This window comes from Macrotis lagotis, chromosome 1 (assembly GCF_037893015.1).
Source record: "Macrotis lagotis isolate mMagLag1 chromosome 1, bilby.v1.9.chrom.fasta, whole genome shotgun sequence".
Taxonomy (NCBI): Eukaryota; Metazoa; Chordata; class Mammalia; order Peramelemorphia; family Peramelidae; genus Macrotis; species Macrotis lagotis.
Genome location: NC_133658.1, coordinates 880392645 through 880412198, shown reverse-complemented (window position 1 = coordinate 880412198; position 19554 = coordinate 880392645). Strand labels below are relative to the sequence as shown.

The 19554-nt window shown below is 45.5% G+C and overlaps 1 protein-coding gene across 1 annotated transcript in view; it reads right to left on the bottom strand.

Annotated features, from left to right (window-relative positions):
• Positions 1–18596, bottom strand: part of DHRS3 (dehydrogenase/reductase 3) — a 47381-nt gene extending 28785 nt beyond the window's left edge. The window contains exon 1 of the mRNA XM_074218407.1: positions 18296–18596. Coding sequence (XP_074074508.1) covers positions 18296–18490 — 195 coding nt within the window. The 5' untranslated portion in view covers positions 18491–18596. The remainder of the gene's footprint in view (positions 1–18295) is intronic.
• Positions 18597–19554: the final 958 nt, after the last annotated feature.

Below are 19554 nucleotides of genomic sequence, written 5' to 3'. Positions count from 1 at the left end.
GCAATAACTTGGGATTCTGAGTCTGAGCCTGCCAATAATGAGGCTTCTTCAGCAAAGCCAGCCCTGGTGCAGAGCCCACACTGGCCAGGGTCCCAAATTGCTAAAACCAGAGCTGGACACTTCCCCCGCCCTCCCCTTCCCGCTTTCCCTCCTGCTGAGAGCTGCCAAATCTCCCTCCAGGCCAGTCCGAAGGGACAGCAGGCTCTGTTTACTATTAAGAAGGGATTTTAAACAGTGGCTGCTCCAAGAAAAGCATCAAGGCTAATCCCCTCTAGCGGCTGGAGGATCTGCCCTTCAGCCCAGACAGCTGCAAGGGAGGGGGTACTTAGAGGGGCCATGTCCCCTCCAGGTTTAGGATCCCTGGGTGAAGATGCCCAGAAGCTCTACCCTGGGAAGCCTAGGATGGGAAAAGAGGGGTGTCTTAGGCCTCAGCTCTTATGCTAAACTTCATAACCCAGGGGGTTCTACAGAGAGTGACTATCCCTTCAACTGCTTGGAATCTAAAGGAGAAATGATGAAGGTAACCAGAAACAGTTAATAAACTATCAATAGGTTTTACTATGAATGTCAAACAAAACAGTCCCTGATCTCAAAGAGCTCACCATCTAATGATGGAAACAACAAATATATATATATATACATATATATATATATGTATATATATATATATGTATATATATATAGAGAGAGAGAGAGAGAGAGAGAGAGATAAGAGATAAATGACAGATAGAAGGTAACATTAGATAGCAACTAGGTAGTTCAGTGAATAGATCACTGAGCCTGTAATCAAGAAGAACTGACTTCAAATCCAGCTTCAGACACTGGGCAAGTCACTCAGTTTTCACATCTGTATAATGATGTCGTAGATGGAATTGCTGTGAGTGAGGAACAGTAGAGAGGTCAATATGGTTGGAATAAAGAATAAGAGGACCAAAAAGGTTGTGAAGTCCTTTAAAAAGTCAAACAGAGCAGTTTATATTTGATTCTAAAGGTAAAAAGGAACCACTAGAGTTCCCTTACTGAAGAAAGGAGTAGTTGAGTGACATAGTCATATCCAGTTCTAAAGAAAACCACTTTGGTCACTGTACATAGAGGGCAGATAGAAGTGGGAGAGGTTATAGAGGCAAGGAAGTCAATCTGGAAGCTAATTGAGAGGTGATGAGGCTGGGCCAGTGGAGAGAAGGGGACAGATGAAAGAACCATTATGAAGGTAGAAATAGCCAAATTGGCAACTGACCAGACAGGTGGAGTAATAGAGAAGAGGTGGGAATGACTGATTGTCAATAGGGTTAACCAGAAGGATGGTGGTGCCTTTACAGTAATAGCTTAGTCTGGAAAAAGGGTGGGTGTAGGGGAGAAGACAATGACCTCTGTGTTGCATTGGTGAATGTGATGTGCCTATGGACCTCAGTTGGACCCAACAAGCAGTTGTTGACTCAAGACTAGAGCTCAGGCAAGAGGCTGGGGCTGGATGGTGAAGGGCCCCAAGTTCATGCCTCATGATGATCAGTGGCAAGAACTGGGGATGTTTGGCCTGGAAAGGAGGAGGTTTGGGGAGGCGTTGTGACAGCTGAGGTCAAGTGTCTGGTAAATAGTAAACATTTAATAAATACTTGGTGATTGAGTCATTTGAGCATCTCGAGGGTTGTCTGGTGGAAGAAGGATTAAACTTGCTTCCAGAGGACATAATTAAGAGCAATGAGTACAAAGTGACAGATTGAGATTTAAAACAAGAAAAAACTTCCTCATGTCTAATAATAGGTGGCCGGGTAAGTCATGGATTTCTCATTGCTAGAGGGCTTTCAAAAAAGACATGACCATTTGTCTGCAATATTGTAAAGGTAATTATTGTCCAGGGAGGGATTGAACCACATCATTTCTGAGGTCCATTCTACTCTTGCAGTGTTTCTGGGAATTACAGATTCTTAGAACTGGAAGGGACTTAACAGGTTATCTCTTCCACACCATGTCTAATAAATGACCATCCATTTGCCATGAATCACATTTTTAGCAAGTATCAGGCTCTATTCAGTCTCAATATCAGTACCCAATAATGGAGAACTCACTGCTTATCAAGTCAGAAAGTTAGCCCTTTTTACCTTTTTGGGGGGATAGGGGGCAGAATAATTCTTATTGTTATTAAGTTTCTCCTCCCCTAACTCCTATCTTGAACCTAAACCAGCTTCTCTGCTAGTCCCACCCATTCCTCTCAGTTCTGCCCATGTGGGGCTAAGGAAAATGAGTGGGCCCAGGGTGTGGAAGCCTGTTCTGCTACTCGCCACCCCTTCTGAAAAGCAACCTGACTCAGGAGCTGCAGAGACTCTGGGGCCTCAGCTCTAAGGCTGGTCTGCTGTGTGACACTGGAAAATTCACTGGGTCTTTCTAGGTCTTAGCTTCTCTACCATGGAAACAGAAGAATAACCCTCTTCCCTGCCAAAGCCAAGAGATGGATGAGGGGATTGGGAGGGAAAGACTGGAAATATAAAGTAGGAAAAGCTGTTAATAACAAAGCACATGTCTGTGAGAAGGAGGCCTCACATGGGTCACCTCACTTCCTACCAAACTATCCACTCACATCATCTCCATCCAGTCAGTAACTCCACTTTGGATCCATCCAGGATATAAAGAAGGGTGGCCTTTGTAAATGTACTTATACAGGATAAATCATGTGCTAGAAAACCACACTCCATATACTGATTATAATGGGATAGATAACAACTTAAAAAAATAATCCTCAACCATTTATATGTGGTTTCAGAATTCGCCCAACAAACTGTCCTTTACTAGATGGAAGAGGATGTCCATAGCACCAGCAAGAGGTGTGTGTGTGGGGGAGGGTGTTGGGGGGATAGTCACCTTCCTATTTGATTAAATTTAAGATGAGAGGTCCTGGCTCAGTCAATGGATACCTTTTGACCTTGGACAAGCCATTTAATATTTCTGGACCTTTCTTAGTTCTTCATCTATGAAACAAGAGAATGGGATGGATAATCTCTAAGGTCCCTTTCCCTTCTAGATCCTGTGACTAAATTTGCTTTGCCTTCCCTCAGTGCACAAGAACCAAGTCATTTTATCTAATGTTTCTTTTGTTCACAAAAGTCCGGCAAAGGAGAGGGCCTGGGCAAGTACTATTATCTCCATTTTATTGATGTGGAAATTGAGGCTCAAGTTAAGTGACTGATGGAAGATCATATAGCTGCCCTTTCCAATTAACTAGGAGACCTCTGAATATTGAAGGAAGGAGGAAACAAGTGTTGTTACAAAGGAAAGAGAAGGGGGCAGCTAGGTGGCACAGTGGATAGAGCACCTGCCCTGGAGTCAGGAGTATCTGAGTTCAAATCCCACCTCAGACACTTAATTTCCTGTGTGGCCTTGGGCAAGTCACTTAACCCCACTGCCTTAAATTTAAAAAAAAAAAGGAAAGAGACACTACCCCAGGGTGGTTTCTGTGCCCCTTGATAATGGCTAAACAGAATGTGGCCTGTGAACATAATAGGCTATCACTAATCTGTTAGAAAAGGGACTCTGGGCCTGTGATTTCATTGTTGAAGGACAGTGGTAAAGAATTTATTCTGCCAATGTGGATTATGTCTTCTTTGCAATTTATACTTTTTGAGAAATGATCAGGACACTTTCCTAGGGTCTCAGAGATAGGGACTGACTGACCCAGGTCTTCTTGGTTTTGGAGCAGGCTCTTTGTCCATGTGACTGTGTCTAACAAAAGGTAAGTAGGAAGAATTCGAAAAAGCACAGGAAGATTTACATGAATTGATGCAGAGTGAAATGATTAGAAGGAAAATAATACACAAATGTAAACTGAAAGTTTTTTAATTATAATGACCAGAATTGGCCCTAGAGAAATGGGAAAATATATAACCTTGTTTCTTTTTTCAGAAGTGAGGAACTATGAGTATGGAATACTGAATATACTGTTAGATGGAGTGGAGATAGATTGTTTTGCTGGATATTTTTCATTTCTCTTTTTAAAAATCTATTAAAATAGGGCACATTGGAAAGGGGAGGGGAAAGGGACATATTTGGAAATATATGTGACCTAAAAACAAAGTTTTCAATAAAAATTAAAGAAAAAATTTTGCCCCAGAATCTATAAACTGTCTCATTATCTAATCAAAGGCCAGACATATAGGGTCAGTGGTGTTTTGAGACCAAGTCTGACCCTGCAGGAAATGGCTTCTGAGAGAAGGTGAGATGAGAGGTATATTTCAAAGGATAAAAGGCAGGACTCTCTCTCTGCCAACTTTCCTCCTACCAGAAGTATCATTTGGAGGTCACTCAGCCAGGTCAACATAAAAGCCAGCCTTTGTGAAGAGAAGTGGGATCCCAGTGATGCAATGTCTCCAGGAAGACCTAATTAGGTTAGAAGCACCCAGTGGCTGGTGGCCTGACCCTGGGCTAATTAGGCACAATTTATGGGTCAGCCTCCAGTGGCCGTGGGCTCTCAATTACTTGCCAGTCAAGGTAACTATCTATTCTACAGACTATTAATTAGGAATCGTTTTAATCTCCTCTGGGACAGAGGTCAAACACCATAGCTTGGGCCTGGCCCTTCCCTGCTGGCGTCAGTGTTATCAGGGGATGGATCTGGGGAGAGTTTGGGACTTCAGAATGTCAACAAGATGCTTTGAATGGAGAAAGACCAGAGTTCAACACTTCACTGCATAGTCAGCTCTGCAATTTGAATCTGTATGTGGATGTCCAGGAATCTGGGAACAAATTCTCAGTGGATTTTGCTTTAAAATGGTCTGGGGGTTTCAAGGTTTCCCCCTCATATCAGTCCTGATTTTCAATTGAGTTCTCCCTGTTCTTCCATTCAGGCTTCCATCTTTGGGTTGGAATCTCAGTTCTGTAATTTACTAGTTGTGTGACTTTGGACAAGTCACTGAAGCTCTCTGAGCCTCAGTTTCCTGATCCACAAAATGAGAAAAGAAGACTAATTGAACCCTAGAGTCCCTAAAAGTTCTAGGACCAGTCCAATCCATTGTACTTCCCTTTCTGTGACTTTCAGACATTCACTTATTCATTCATTCAACAAGTATTTAAGTTATTAGTACTAACACTGCACAATGGAATATAAAGACAAGATGAAACTCATTCCTGCCCTCAAAGAATTAACATTCTCCTGGGGGGAGGCTTGAGATGACCTCACTATCATCTCTTCCATGACTAAAAAACATCCCTCCTGGATGGCTCACTTTCTCTAGGAAGCCTCCTCCCATCATTACACTCACCATTCTGTCACTTTGTTTCCCTAATCATTTATCTCTCAGTTGGGTCTAAATTAATTTACCCAATTTCTTTTCAAGTATCTTCACAGATGTGTGTGTGTATGTGTGTGTGTGTGTGTGTGTGTGTGTGTGTATCTGTATATATATATGTATATATATATATATACATATATATATATACACACACTCCCCAATTAGACCATAAGCTCCCAGAGATTGTGATATCTATTTCTTTTGAAGTTTCCTGAAGGATTAAGAACAAAGTTTTTCATTCATAAATCCATTCATTCATTCATAAAGCAATCATTCATTCACTGAGCATTATGAAGTTCTTAATATGAGTAAGACATTGGTGATAAGGAATTGAGTTAAAAAGTCAAAGGATCTCTGCCTTGCATGGAATAAGCAGTCAACAATTGCTTTTCGGGTCCCTTGGCCTAGGACACCCCACTAGTCTTCTCCCAACTATGTTTCCTGGGTTTGGCTGGTTTTGTGACACCTCACTGAAAATGAATTGGGAGTAGTAAATATCCAGGAGCCAGCCACAAGAATTAGAGAGCAAAGTCTAAGTGCTAATCCACTGTGGCCATCTTTGAGGCATCTAGGCTTCTATTCTCCATTAAATCAGCCTTCTTTCTCAGCCCCTCACCCTCTTGGAACAAGACATCTCTCTTCCAATATCTGAAGAGCCATCACATGAGAGTGGATTTACTTATTCTCTTTAGTTCTTGGTGGGAACTAGGAGCAATGGGCAGCAGCAGGAGAAGCAGGTTTAGGACCAGTGTAAGGAAACAATTTCTGACAGTTAAGTGTCCCAAAGTGGAGTGGGAGGCCTTGATGAATCTAGATGGCCCTGGAGGTGTGAGGCTGATGACTTGTATCCTATACTTTAATCCAATTCACATGCATATCATGGCATCACCTTCAGGAATGAAAGACAAACACCACCATCCTAGGACTGTCCACTAGAAAGGATGTTATAAATGGGATTCCCACAAAAGCCATGGGCTGGACTCTAGAATCTTTTCAAGAGCCCTTTTAACACAGTACAATGGCAGCTAGGTGGTGCCTTAGTGCATGGAGTGCTAGACCAAGGGTCAGGAAGGCCAGAGTTCAAATGTGACCTCAGACCTTTACTAGCTGTGTGACTTTCAGCAAGTCACTTAACCCCTTTTATCTCAGTTTCCTCATCTGTGAAATGAGCTAGAGAAGGAAATGGTCAACCATTCCATTATATTTGCCAAAAAAAAAAAAAACCCAAACCCAAATAGGGACACAAGGAGTTGAGTACACTGAAATGCCTGGACTAGAAAGGAACACTATGTATTGGATGGCATGACTTCTAACATGTGTCACATTGGAAAGAATGCCAGATTTAAAGACAGAGCAGAATATTTGAGTTTAAATCCCAGCTCTGTATTTTCTATACCTGTTATTTATTCTTCTTGAGTCTAGTTTCCTCACCAGAGAGGGTTGGATTCAATGACCTCTAAGGTCCCTTCTAGCTCTAAATACAAGGTCTCAGGAACTGAGACTTGATGATTCTCTGGATCCCATCCTGACAGGTCAGATTCTAGAGATAATTCATAACAAACTTTTAAATAAAGCTTCAGTTTCCTCTTTTGCTCTCCAAACCAGGAGGATCTCTACAGTTCTAAATTAAGGCATGTATGAAGTGTGATAGAGTTTGGCAAAGGGTGGGGGGAGTGGTGTTGCTGCCAATCTTGAAAAGCCAATTTCCAAGTCTCTTTGATTGAGAGTTGGGAGTTCCTTAGTACCTTCTCCCTCTCTTTATTCAGCTGGGATAAAGACTATTTGCCTATTGGTGTAAAATATCCTCATTTCTCTTGCTCAATGATAATTGTTTCATCAGTAAAATGAGAATAATAAGAGTGCCTTCCTCCTCCCCTTCCCACCTTGGCTGTTATATCAAATTAGGTATTTAAGTGCTTTGTAAACCTGAAAGTGTTATAGAAATACCAGTTATTATAATAATAATTATTATTATTCAGAGCTAAATAAATCCATCTAAGGTCATCTTGTCCAGTTCCCTCCTCTTTGAAAGTTCCTCCAAGTATGTGGAGATCAACTAGCTCAGATGGGGTCATATAGAGGACAGATCCACAACCAGTGAATGTGGACATCTCATAACTAAATTTTATCTTCTGGCAAGTTTGGGACCAACTTGCTTCCCGACTAATGTTCTTCCACCCAGGGAGATAGTGAACAGAACACAGTCAGGAAGTCTTGGGTTCAAACTGTCTTGGACAGGAGTAGTTCTCCAGGCAGTCATTTCTGTTCTCATTTGTAAAGTAAGGGGATTAGACTAAGTGATCTCTGGGATCACTTTCAGCCCAGCATCTAGGACCTAAGATCCTAAGGCCTTTCTGATCCTCAGTGTCCTTAGGTATAAAATGAAAGGCTTGTTCTAAATGATCTCTTGGGCCTCTCTCACTCCAGAGCTGTGATACCAAGTTAATTGTATTGCACATGAGAAAAAGGCTATCAATCAATAAATGATGGTAATATCATCTTGCTTCGAGATCTGCCTTGGTTTTTCATTTTGTTAAAATGCAATGGCAACAAGTTTAAATGACCTACTTGGTCTATAGTCAATAATGGTATGAAAACTGTGACTGCTCTGCAAGGTGAGCTCCCTCTTCTCCCATTTCTTCATCTTCATGCTCTTGCTCCTTTTGCCCAGCCTCGGATGATTGAAAAGTGACATGGTATAGTGGATGGAGCATGGACCTTGGAGTTAGGAAAGTCTAAATTCAAATTCTATCTAAATCACATAGGAGTTGTGGGAGGCTTGGCAAATCCCTTCTATTACCTTTGTCTCAGTTTCCTCATCTGTAAAAGGAAGGCAATTGTAGGGCCCTGAATGGGTTCAACACTCCCTTTCTGCTTCAAATCTATGTTTCCATCTCTGAAGGATTTTCACATCCTCTTAATGTATCTTCACAAGGTGGGATTTTCTCTCAGAGGAGGGAATACTTGTGGATTCTTGTTCAGTTAAAGGTAGGAATATGTGACCCCTGAACTCCCTACTCATTCTGTGGTTTTCCCAGGAGTTAGAAGCTGGGTTGGTTGAAGCATGGAACCACCTCCCTCCTGTCTTTGCAGTGGTAGGGGATTATGGATGTGGAACTATACAGCCACACTTAGTGGATGGTTGGTTAACTTTCCTCTTTTTATTTCCTTTTTAATTTCTCTCTCTCTCTCTCTCTCTCTCTCTAGGTTTTTGCAAGGCAATGGGGTTAAGTGGCTTGCCCAAGGCCACAGAGCTAGGTAATTATTAAGTGTCTGAGACCGGATTTGAACCCAGGTACTCCTGACTCCAGGGCTGGTGCTTTATCCACTTTGCCACCTAGCTGCCCTAAGTTCTTTTTTCAGTTCTTAGGAAACAATAGTTGACTCCATGCTCTGACCAAGTGAACTAATGGGCTGCCTGGTCATTGGAATAAGGAGATCATCAATTAGCTAGTTCTAGGAGCACAAAAGGGGTAGCCAAGGCATTGGAATGTGGGCAATGAGGAGCCCAGCTTCTTCCCAGAACATAATTCTCCCTTGGCTTCTCAAGTTCTCTACCCCAAGAAGCTCCTCTCCAGGACTAGCTCCTATAGAAGAAAGGGCTCCATTGTGTTCTGGGGCTAGTGTGGGAGATGTAAATGGCAAGCCTCTTAAAGCTTGCTGTTCTGAAAATATTCCTACTGGTGTCTAGAAAAGAGTTAGAGCAAAAACTCCCCCCATGGGGTTCTGGGAAATGGATGAAATTTTCCTCTTTCATGGAATTCCAAAGCACACTGACCAATACTCTCTAGGTTAGTGATCATTCTGGGTCTGGACTTCTGGATTTACAAATAACTTTTCTGGGGATGTTGGGCAAGAAGTCTCCTGGGACTTTCACAGACAGTTGTTAGTTTCTGCCAGTTCTTTGTATGATCTTTGTGTGTCATATGTTTTTGGCCCACAGTATCCACTGCACTCTACAAAGACAACAGGATTGAGAACTTGAGGATTTTGCTGCAAGTATAGGATCTTCCATTTACCAACTGTGCTACTGTAGAGAAATGACTTATCCTTGTTAGGCCTCAGTTTCCCCTTCTATAACATGGGGCAGTTGATCTTCAAGGCCAAAGAATCATGGATTTAGAGCCAGAAGGGACCTTAGAGCATACAGAGTCCCCTCATTGCATAAATGAGGAACTGAGGCTCAGCGAGCTTCAGTGAATTGCCCAAGGAGGCACAATTAGAATGTGTCTGAGGTGGGTTTTGACTTGACTCCAACGCCAAAGTTCTATCCACTCTTCCATGATGTCTTTAGTAGTCTAGTGATGCTGACTCGTGTCTCCAAAGTATCCAAGGGTATGCTAGTGGATGGGAGTGCTGCCAATAGAAAAGTGGGCTTCCTCATCAACATATTGGCCACTAAGCATTCTCAATGTATAGTCTACATCCTCTTCATTGGCACTTATTAGAGGAAGGTCTCTTGGGCATGGTCAAAGGTCACAAATGACGGGCAGGAAGGGGTTGCACTGGGAGCCCCATCCCTGAGATCCTGGAACCAGAGACATTCCAAGGCAGTGACTTGGCTGTTTCAGGAAAGAGGGAGCCCTTCACCATGGGAGTTTTTTACTCCAAGGCACAACCAACATTTACTCGGGACATTTGCAAAAGGTTTCTCATCAGCTACATCATCAAGACAAGATGACTCTCTGAGGTTCCTCTCAGACCTGAGATTCTATGAGACAGAGGGCCTAGGAGCCAGGGGTGGAGGAAGTAAAAATAGCCAGTCCCAGTGATTGTAGTTTACTTCATTTCATTGGGAAATAGATTTTCACACTACTGGCTGAACATTCTTGCTACATTTTCCTTACTGGTGTTTGTCATTAGCTTGTATTCATATTTTCTGGGGCCCTCTTCTCCTCCTCTTGCCCTGAATTCACTGGGTTAGAGATGAGACTGTGAGCAAAAGACTGCTACACACACACACACACACAAACACACAAACACACACACACATACACACACACAGACACACACCTTGAAAACACAGACAGTGACATAATTGTCTAGCTGCAAACTGCAAGTACCAAGCCAGTGATGTCAGACTGGGGAAAAGAAAAAAAGGTTTTTTTTTCCCTTTCTTAAAGCATGGCGAAATACTGAGCCTCCCAGGCTTTTCTCCCAGCTCCTGCCTGGTTCTGGGAGCTGGGAAACAGCAACAGCCATCAAACACTTCAAGTCAATTCAACAGGCATTAGAGCTAGTATTACAGATAAAGAAATTGAGGCTTAGGAAAGATTTGCCCAATGTTATACAGTGAGTGAATTCTCAGAACTGGCATTTAACCTTAGAACTCCCAGCTTCAGATCAAGTGTTCTATCTATGAGGTTACATTTGATAGTTTAAAGCTTGTTTGCTTAGATCTACTATGGATCATTAGCAATGAGAGGATCTCAAAGTTGTGAAGGATTGCAGAGTTTATTTAGTCCAAGCTGTTTCTGAATCTACTTTATGAAATCCTTAACAAATTGCTGAGGCGATATGGGGTAACTGGCAGAGTCCTGGGCTTGGGGGTCAGGAGAATTATATTCAAATTCCACAATTGCACCCCACTAACCTGATAGCCATAGCTAGATTAAACAATCTGGCTGAGCCTCAGTTTGCTCATTTATAACAATACCAGGAGCACCTCCTATCCTTTTATGGCCATTGTCCACCCTTTGCTTAAAGTATCTCAGTGATCTGAGCTCACAACTTCAATCTGAGTTTTTCTTTACATTTAGTTCATGTCAGCTGGTATTTTGATTCGTTGGTATGTTCTTGTCCTTTATTATTATTATTTTTTTAAGGTTATTTTTGCAAGGCAGATGGGGTTAAGTGACTTGCCCAAGGCCACACAGCTAGGTAATTATTAAGTGTGAGGCCAGATTTGAACTCAGTCAGGTACTCTTAACTCCAGGGCTGGTGCTCTACCAACTACACCACCTACCCACCCCCTTGTCCTCTATTATTGAAGAAGACCAAAATGACATCACTATGAGACAAACCACAGTGTGTGACTGGCTGATCAGACCAGAGTGAGCTTGGAATGCTCTACCACAGGTCAGGTACAAATAGTCCATGTGAACACCTGGGGTGGACTCTCTAAACTAGCCATCTCACATTTGCATTGAGCTGTTTCAATTCTACCTTGCTTATAGAGCACAGCACCCTTAATGGAAGCATTTTTATAGACTATATCTCAAAAGGTCTTTGAGTCTACCATGTTTTCCAAACTTTATTGTATTACATGATATGATGTCAAAGGCCCCTTATCCCTAATAACTGAAAAAGGCGACAAGCTTTTGAATCAACAGTGACAACACACCTTTTTTTTTTGGATAACAATTATAACAATGTTCATATAGCTAAAATTTAGAGTGTAACTTGGTCTCAAGAAGATTTGGAGTCAAATCTATAACTTACACATTTTAGCCTGGGCAAGTCACCCAACCTTTCTAAGCCTCAAGGAATACTTTAAATCCTAAATTGTGAATAGGTGGCTAATTATATTAGTAATGGGAATTCCTACACAGATTAGTCACTGATGTGTATTTTGGATTATTTTTCTCTAAGTTAATTACTTCAAGATATAATAAACTAAAAACATGGTGGGAGACTTAGGAAAGGATAATCAAATCCTGAATGAGGTCCACCTAAAAAAGACTGGCAAGGTAAAAGGCCAAGAAAAGCTAAGTATCTGCAAGACCTGTCTAGGATGAACTCGGTCACCAAACTAAACTCAGATAAAGAAGTTAGGCAGTTTCAAGAGAAATGATAAAAAAAAAATAATTCTTTATACAATAAGCAAATTTATGTAACCTCTTGCAGGAAAATTTTGGTTTGAAAATAGGAAGAGATTCAAGACTAGTCTCAGGTAAATTTAGGGTGGTCAGATTTTTAATGTGTTCTTAGGAGATTTTTAGAGACTAACTGGAGCTAGTCTTACCTAATGTTATATTCTTTAACTCATTCATTAAACTTTAATTAAACAATGTTGTATGCAAGGCACTGTGTTAGGGAAGGTACAAGGGCCAAAATGAAGCAACCTCTGCCCCCAAGGAGATTATATCCTATTGACAGTAAATAATATATTAACAGAGAAGTGAATACCAAGTAAGTAAAAAGTGGTGAGTGTGTAGATTGTTCACAATAGGGTGGATTAGGGAGACTTCAAGGAGGAGGTGTCCAAATGAGCTGTGCTTTGCAGGAAGTTAGGGTTTCTAAAAGATAGATTAAAGGTAAAGGATTTATGTACCAAGGCTTGGGCGTGTCATATCATAGGGACACCCATGCTTTCCTGGAAAATCTCTCTTGGAGCCTCTGTCAAAACATACTTAGTTCATCTTTTTTTTTAAATCAGTTTTCCCTAATGGGCACTTTCAAAGCTGAAGATCTGAGTCCTAAACCCTGTTCCTTACTTATTGAGGGGCAAAAAAGAAACTGCTTGTGTCAAAGTCATTTTAAACACTGCTTTTAAACATTTTAAACAATTTCCTTTTTCACCAAGCTACTTCCCCAAAGGGTAGTTTAGTCTGTACTTGCTCTGCTCCCTCACTATCAACGACTAATCAGCCCCTTATACTCTGATTTCTACCCCCCAAAACTGTTCAAACAATTCTTTCCCTAATCTCAAATGACCTCTTTATTGCTAAATCCAACATTTAGCAATATTTAGCAAGCAAATTCAATATTTATCAAGGCAAACTAGGCTCTCAAAGTCACCAAAACACTTTAAAGTCAGTATTTAGTAAGGCTATTTTTTTCTGTCCTTTTTGATCTCTCTGGGCACCTGACCAGATGACACCTCAGACCTCTATGGTCCTCTCGTTCCTGTGACTTCCTTCTGAGACAATTCACACCTTTCTTTCTGGGTGTTTCTTTTTGACTCTTTGACTGGTTCTATTTCCTGGCCCTGCCACAAGCACAGAGCTGTCCTCTGGATTTCTCTCTTGACAGTCTCTTCCTTGGTGAGCTCATCTATTCCCATGGCTTCCATCATCACTTCTACAGCACATGACTTGCAAATCTATTTACCCAGGCACCAACTCACTTTTTTTTTAAATTATTTTTGCAAGGCAAGGGATTAAGTGATTTTCCCAAGGCCACACAGCTAGGTAATTATTAAGTGTCTGAGGTGGGAATCTGAACTCAGGTCCTCCTGACTCCAGGGCCAGTGCTCTATCCACTGCGCCACCTAGCTGCCCCTCAACAAACTTACTCTTGAATGAGGTTTGTGTTTCCAACACCTATATGTTCTGCTAGGACCTCACAACAAATAAAAACCTTCCTTGCTGTTGACCAAAGACACCATTCAAAAATGACATAGCTGTCTTCTGGATGGTACAATCCACCTCAAATTGGTCTGGGGGTGGAAGGGAGGATAGGTCATTTGTCAGAGATCATTTGGGATACAGGAATGTAGGACACTAGCAGCAGTGTAGTTTAGTGGAAAGGTCCTTCTGATTCCAGTCTCAAAGGAACTGGATTCAAAATCACCTTTATGCTGTGGCCTTGGACAAGTCACTGAGTTGTCAGTTTTGGATTCATCATTTACAATTTGAGGGGTTTGGATTAGATAGATGATCTTTTTGACCTAATACTCTCACCTGAGATGTTCAATCTTTGTGCAGGGTAAACCTGCCCAATGGCAATTCATTTTGTCCTTGAAAAACTCACATGGTCAAGTTGGACCCTTCACATAAGTCTCAACTTCATTTCTCATGTGACATGGTCTATCACATGTATTTTTATATGTGGGTTTCATCGGGGACTCTTACCTCCATCTAGACTTTATAGCCTTTTCCCCCCTTCCTACCCTGATTCGATTCAACACATTCCACGTACAAGGCCTGGTGTCTGGCACTCAGAACGCTAAGAAAAATGATACATCCTTCCCGTCAAAGAGCTTACATTGAACCATTCATCCAGCCAAGGAACTGTACTCAGACAAATAAATACAAAGTATGTACAAAGTGATTCAAAATAATTTAAGAGGTATCAAAGCTTCCTTAACTTCATGTACCACATCCTGTATCTTTGCATTGTTATTCACTGAAAAGTTATTCTGAATAGTTGAATGAAGAAAAAAATGCAATGGATAAATCTCTTAAAGGGCCAGTTCAGGTGAGAATGATGACAGAACAGTACTGTAACAGCTCACTCTATAAATAAAATGTTATCAGTGGCATGAATGTGACTCTTGACCCTAGTTCTCATATCATCCCCATGGAATGCATTTCTGAGTCTGACCCATTGATAACTAGAGCACCAGGGACCAGAATTTAGCATGTTCCCTACCTTCTCCCAGGGCTTGAAATTGTGATCAAGTGTTGCATGTTGTCATCTTGGATTGCTCAAACTGCTTACCCAATGCTGGGCCAAAGGTTTGACTGGCTATGGCAAACAGTTCCATCCGGTCTCCTGGATTTTCCAAACAAACAATACATCTTCCTCCTTTTTGAGTGACTTGTGCTAAGGTCAAGTCAACCCCAAAGAAGGTTGATGGATGGAAAGGTCATTGGGAAGCTCAATTCCTTAGTCAAAGATGGGAGTGTTTATTGAGTTCTTGTCCCTAGGAGGGAATGCCAACTAGATTGACCTTTAATTATCTGACCAATTTTTTCACCCCTGCCTTAGCTGTCCAGTTTGACCTAACAGCTAACTTTTACTCTAGGAAAGGCACTAGAATTTAAAAAGACAAGATTGGGGTGGGGTAGTGTTAGGGGGGGGAAAGCACAGACTCTGCCCTCAAGAAATTTATAATCAAATAAGGAGAGAAGCCATCATAGAGAGGACTTATTATAAGGGAGGGTGTAAGACATAATGAAAGATGCAGGTAAGACCTTTGAACCATTTCAGGGGGAAGAGGTCACTTTCCATTATACTTGATGGGGGGGGAAGCAATTTTTTTCCAGGTTAAAAACATTTAAGTTCAGTTCTTTATTTTCTTAAAACTCAGAGCACCTGTCCACATCCTTTGAATCAGGACCCCATGGCTTCTGGCACATCGATCCCAATTGCATCCAATCGGTCTCCCTATCCAACTGGGTTTTTAAAAAAGGAGTCTCAAATGAGATAATGGATACAAGCCCTCATCAAGCCTTAAAACCCTATATACATTCATAACATTACGATCATAATCACCATCATTCTTACAAGATGGGGGGGGGGGGAAGACAGCCACTACCAACTTTGTTTCATGCATTCAGTTGGCATCCTTCCTATTACTTCCTGTATCTGAACTCAGAGTTCTGGCTAGATGGGCTCTCTTATGTTGATAAGAGTATCCATTCCCCCCCAATCTCAATGTACCCAACCAAAGGAGGATTCTCATTTGCAATCTGTGGTTAAAGATCGCCTCCTACCTAAAGTTAACTGCATGGGGTCTGCATAAGAGCTCTGCTAAGATCATCCCAAACCACATGCTCAACTCAGTCCTGAAAGGGAGCATACTTCTTTTTTAAACAGGCATCATCATCAACTCTGAACAGTTCACTATTCTCATGGCCTGTCCTCTGTCCTTCTAGAGTAAACTTCTTCCTACTTATGAACTCACAGAGCCCTAAAATACTTAGGAGAAACATGGCCAGGAGGTAGCCTATGATACAGGTCATAAGTGGATGGCCTGAAGATTGACTTGGGCAACTGAAAATTTTCTATGGCACAGGGGTAGCAGGAAAGTTACCACAATTAATGCATAATAGGAAATCTTTGCTTCTACTTTTATTGAACTAAACAATAGTAACCAATGAGGCAATACCAGCCAGTGGCAGTTTGAAGTCATCTATGCAAAGTCCTTTATAAATATGGGGTGTTGTTATATTATTATGGCTGCTTTAGGTGTTGTTATTGACACCCACAGCTCCTCTGTACTCTGTGAGCTAAAAAGATCAGTGCAAGAATCATTTTCAATGACCCTGAGTTAACTGGAGGAAAAATGGGATCCATCCTAGTCTGGGGAGAGGGGTGATCAGGGATGGGGGGGGGTGAGGAGCTGCTGAACCACACAGACATTGAGCAAGCCTCCTCATCTTATCTTTCTGGTCCCCTCAATTCAATTTTACATGGGATTGCTTTATCATCAGTCAAGTTTTTCCAGGCTGACTCAAAGGGTTCTCTCTTTGCCCACTGTAACCAATTAGGTAGGAGATTGTTAAAGAGATCCAGCCCTTGTGCCAGCTGCATGATTCAGAAGAAAGTCTCTCTGGGGAAGCTGACAAGTAAGAAAATGACAGCTACTGTGCAATGCTGGCTGTCCACCTCCATCCCCAAGCCGCCCCTCCTTGGCCTAACTCTATCCAGGTCAGGGATTCCTATTTGCAAAGTATTTGAGGATCTTTAAAATGAAGGCATCTTTCCAAGGAAATCGAGCTTCTGAGAACAGCCCATGCTTCTGAGTGTTTCAATGTTGTTTAACCAGGGGTTAAAAACACTCCAAGCTACCACTTCTCCCCCCCCCCCCCATCCCACATCCAAGGGCAAGGCAAAGCAGCTGCCCAAACCACCCAAGGAGAGGCGGGAAGCAAGGAGAGCGGGAGCCAGGCAAAGCCCACCAGGGGCCAGACACTGTGACCAATGGGGGCAGGCCAGTGAAGAGTTAATGAACAAATGATCTGCTCTTTCCCTGATCATTCAGGCTCCAAAGTTCAGTTCCTGGTCCCAAGCAACCTCTAAGGAATTGTAAATCTCACTGCAGTGTTTCACAAAACAAAAGCAACCTGAAATTACATGCAGGTTCGGTTTTATACAGTACACATTTACTTAATCCCCAAGGTATGCAGCTCCATATCATGTCAGTTGACTTGGTTGGCCTTATCCTCCCCTCCCCCCCACTTGACTCACAACAGTTCCAAACTAAATCCTGTTTGTGTTCCTCCAGTTCACAAGGTTCAAACAGGATTCTTCAGACTACTCTTCTCACTGAGTCATCGCCCCCAACCCCCCAACTAACCCCGAAGAGGGCACCCCGAGAGAGAGCCCTCCAGCAGCGGGGGCCAGCAGAGTGGAGATTGCTCCTCCTCGGCTCCTCCACGTGGCTGCCCCCCACTTAAATGGCCAGGAGAAGAGAGTCTGCATTCTGAATTTCTTTTTTTAAGAGACAGACTAAGGGCTGCTTGATTGAAATCTTCCTCCCCCTCTGGACAGACCCCGCACACACACACACGCACACACATGCCCTCTTGCTGGATTCCCACTTGCCTTGACACTTCTCCACACACACACACACACACACACACACACACTAGCACCCCCACCCTTGCTGGATTCCACTAGCCCTGACCTCTCTCCACACACGCACATATACATACAGATATATAGACACAGACACCCCCAGATACACACAGAAACACAGCCCCTCTTGCTGGATTTGCACTAGCCCTGACCTCTCTGCACACACCCACATACGCGGATAGACAGACACCCATACACACGCACACAGACACCCCACCCACGTGCACTCGCGCACACGCACACGCACACACACTTGCCCTGACCTCTCTCACACACCCACATACCCATACAGGCACCCATGGCGCGCGCACACACGCACACATACACATACACACGCACTCACTCGTGCCCTGTCCTCTCCGGCCGGGCCAGGGCGCCCGCAGCTGCCACCCGGCCTCCCCCGCCGTCCTCGGCGGTCTCCCGTCTCCCGGCTTCTCAGGTCGGGGCCGGGAGCGGAGCCGCCGAGGGAAACTGCAAAGTGCCAACTTGCGAGGAGCTTCTTAGACGCTCAACCACGCACACGCCCTGCACTAATCACCCCAGCTGCAGCAAAGGGGAAAGGAGACGGGGGTGGGGGAGCCTCCCGGGGGGGGGGGGGGCTGCTCCCTCCGGGCCTCCCTCCCTCCCTGCCGGGCCGTTCCGTCCCGGGGGGCACGCCGCAGCCGGGGCAGAGGGGCGCGCTTGGGCCCCGGCAGCAGGTGCGATGCCCCGGCGGCGCCCCCCTCGGCGTCTCCCCGGCCCCGGCCCCGGCCCCGGCCCCGGCTCACCTTTCTGGCCCCGCGCTCGGCGAACTCCCGGGCCAGGTGGCGCCCGATGCCCCTGCCGCCGCCGGTGATGAGCACGCTCTCCCGGGACAGGTCCCGCAGCCTGGCGGGCAGCAGCAGGCACACGGCCGCCTTCGCCACCACGTAGAGCAGCTGCAGCGGCAGCAGCAGCAGCGCGCCCAGCCATTTCCAGACCATCCTCCGAGGGGGGGGCCGCTGGCCGGGGCGGGGGGCCGGAGGCGCCCCCCGCGATCCGAACCCCAAAGAAAGAGAGAGAAGCAGATAGTCAATAAATGGGGCTGGGGGGGAGGACGAGCCCCGCCGGGCCCCCGAGTAGCGGTCGCGGGGGGCCGGGAGATGGCTCCTGCCGAGGTGGGGGAGAGGCACTTGGGAAAGTTGGGGCCGGAGGGGGCGGGGGCGGAGGTGGGAGCGGCGGGGGCGAGGAGCGGCTTGCCTGCGCCGCGTTTCCGTTGGGGATTTCTCAGGTAATGTTTACTGGCCGCCGGGGCCCGGGAGTGTGGGGGGGCGCGCCCGGCCGCAGCCCCGCGGGGCTCCCCCCACCTACCGGCAGCCCCCCGAACAGGCCCAAAGCGGCGCCGAGCCCCCGGGAGGGGGCGGGGGCCGAGGGCTCGCCCCTCGGGGCCGCGGACGCCCCCCGGCTCCGGGCGCAGGAAGCTGCTTCGGCGGGGGCTGAGGGCGGGCGCGGGCGGGAGGGGGCCCGGGCTCAGTTTCGCTCGCCCCGTCCGGAGCCCCCCAGTGCCGCCCCCCGGCTCCGGGCCGCGCTGCGCCCCCCGTCAGCGCCGGCCCGGCGGCGGGCTCTCCCTGCTTCCCGGGCCGCGCCGAGGGAGGGGTGTTTTTTATACCCCATTAAGTCTGATTGACAGTTAAAGTGTTCGGGAGAGCGCACTACTGTTTCTGTGAGTGGCTGGCGGGGGCTCCCCTCCCCCTCCGCCAGCGCGGCCCGCGCTCTCCGAGGCCGCGCGCCCCCGGGCGCCCGCGCGCGCCCGCCGCTCCCCCGGCCCGGCCGCGCGCCCCGCCGCACTCACTCTCACTCTCGGGGCGCCGCGCTCGCAGGCTGGGACTCGCCGGCTCCGCCCGCGCCTCTGGACTCGGCTCCGTCCCCCCGCGGCGGCTGCAGCCGAGCGCCGGGGCCGCCCCCCACCCCCCCTCGCCTGCCCTCCAATCCTGGGGAGTCGGCCCCCGGAGAGACGCTCCTCCCCGAGTCCGGGGTCCCCCGGAGGCGCCGGGTGCTCCCCGGCCGC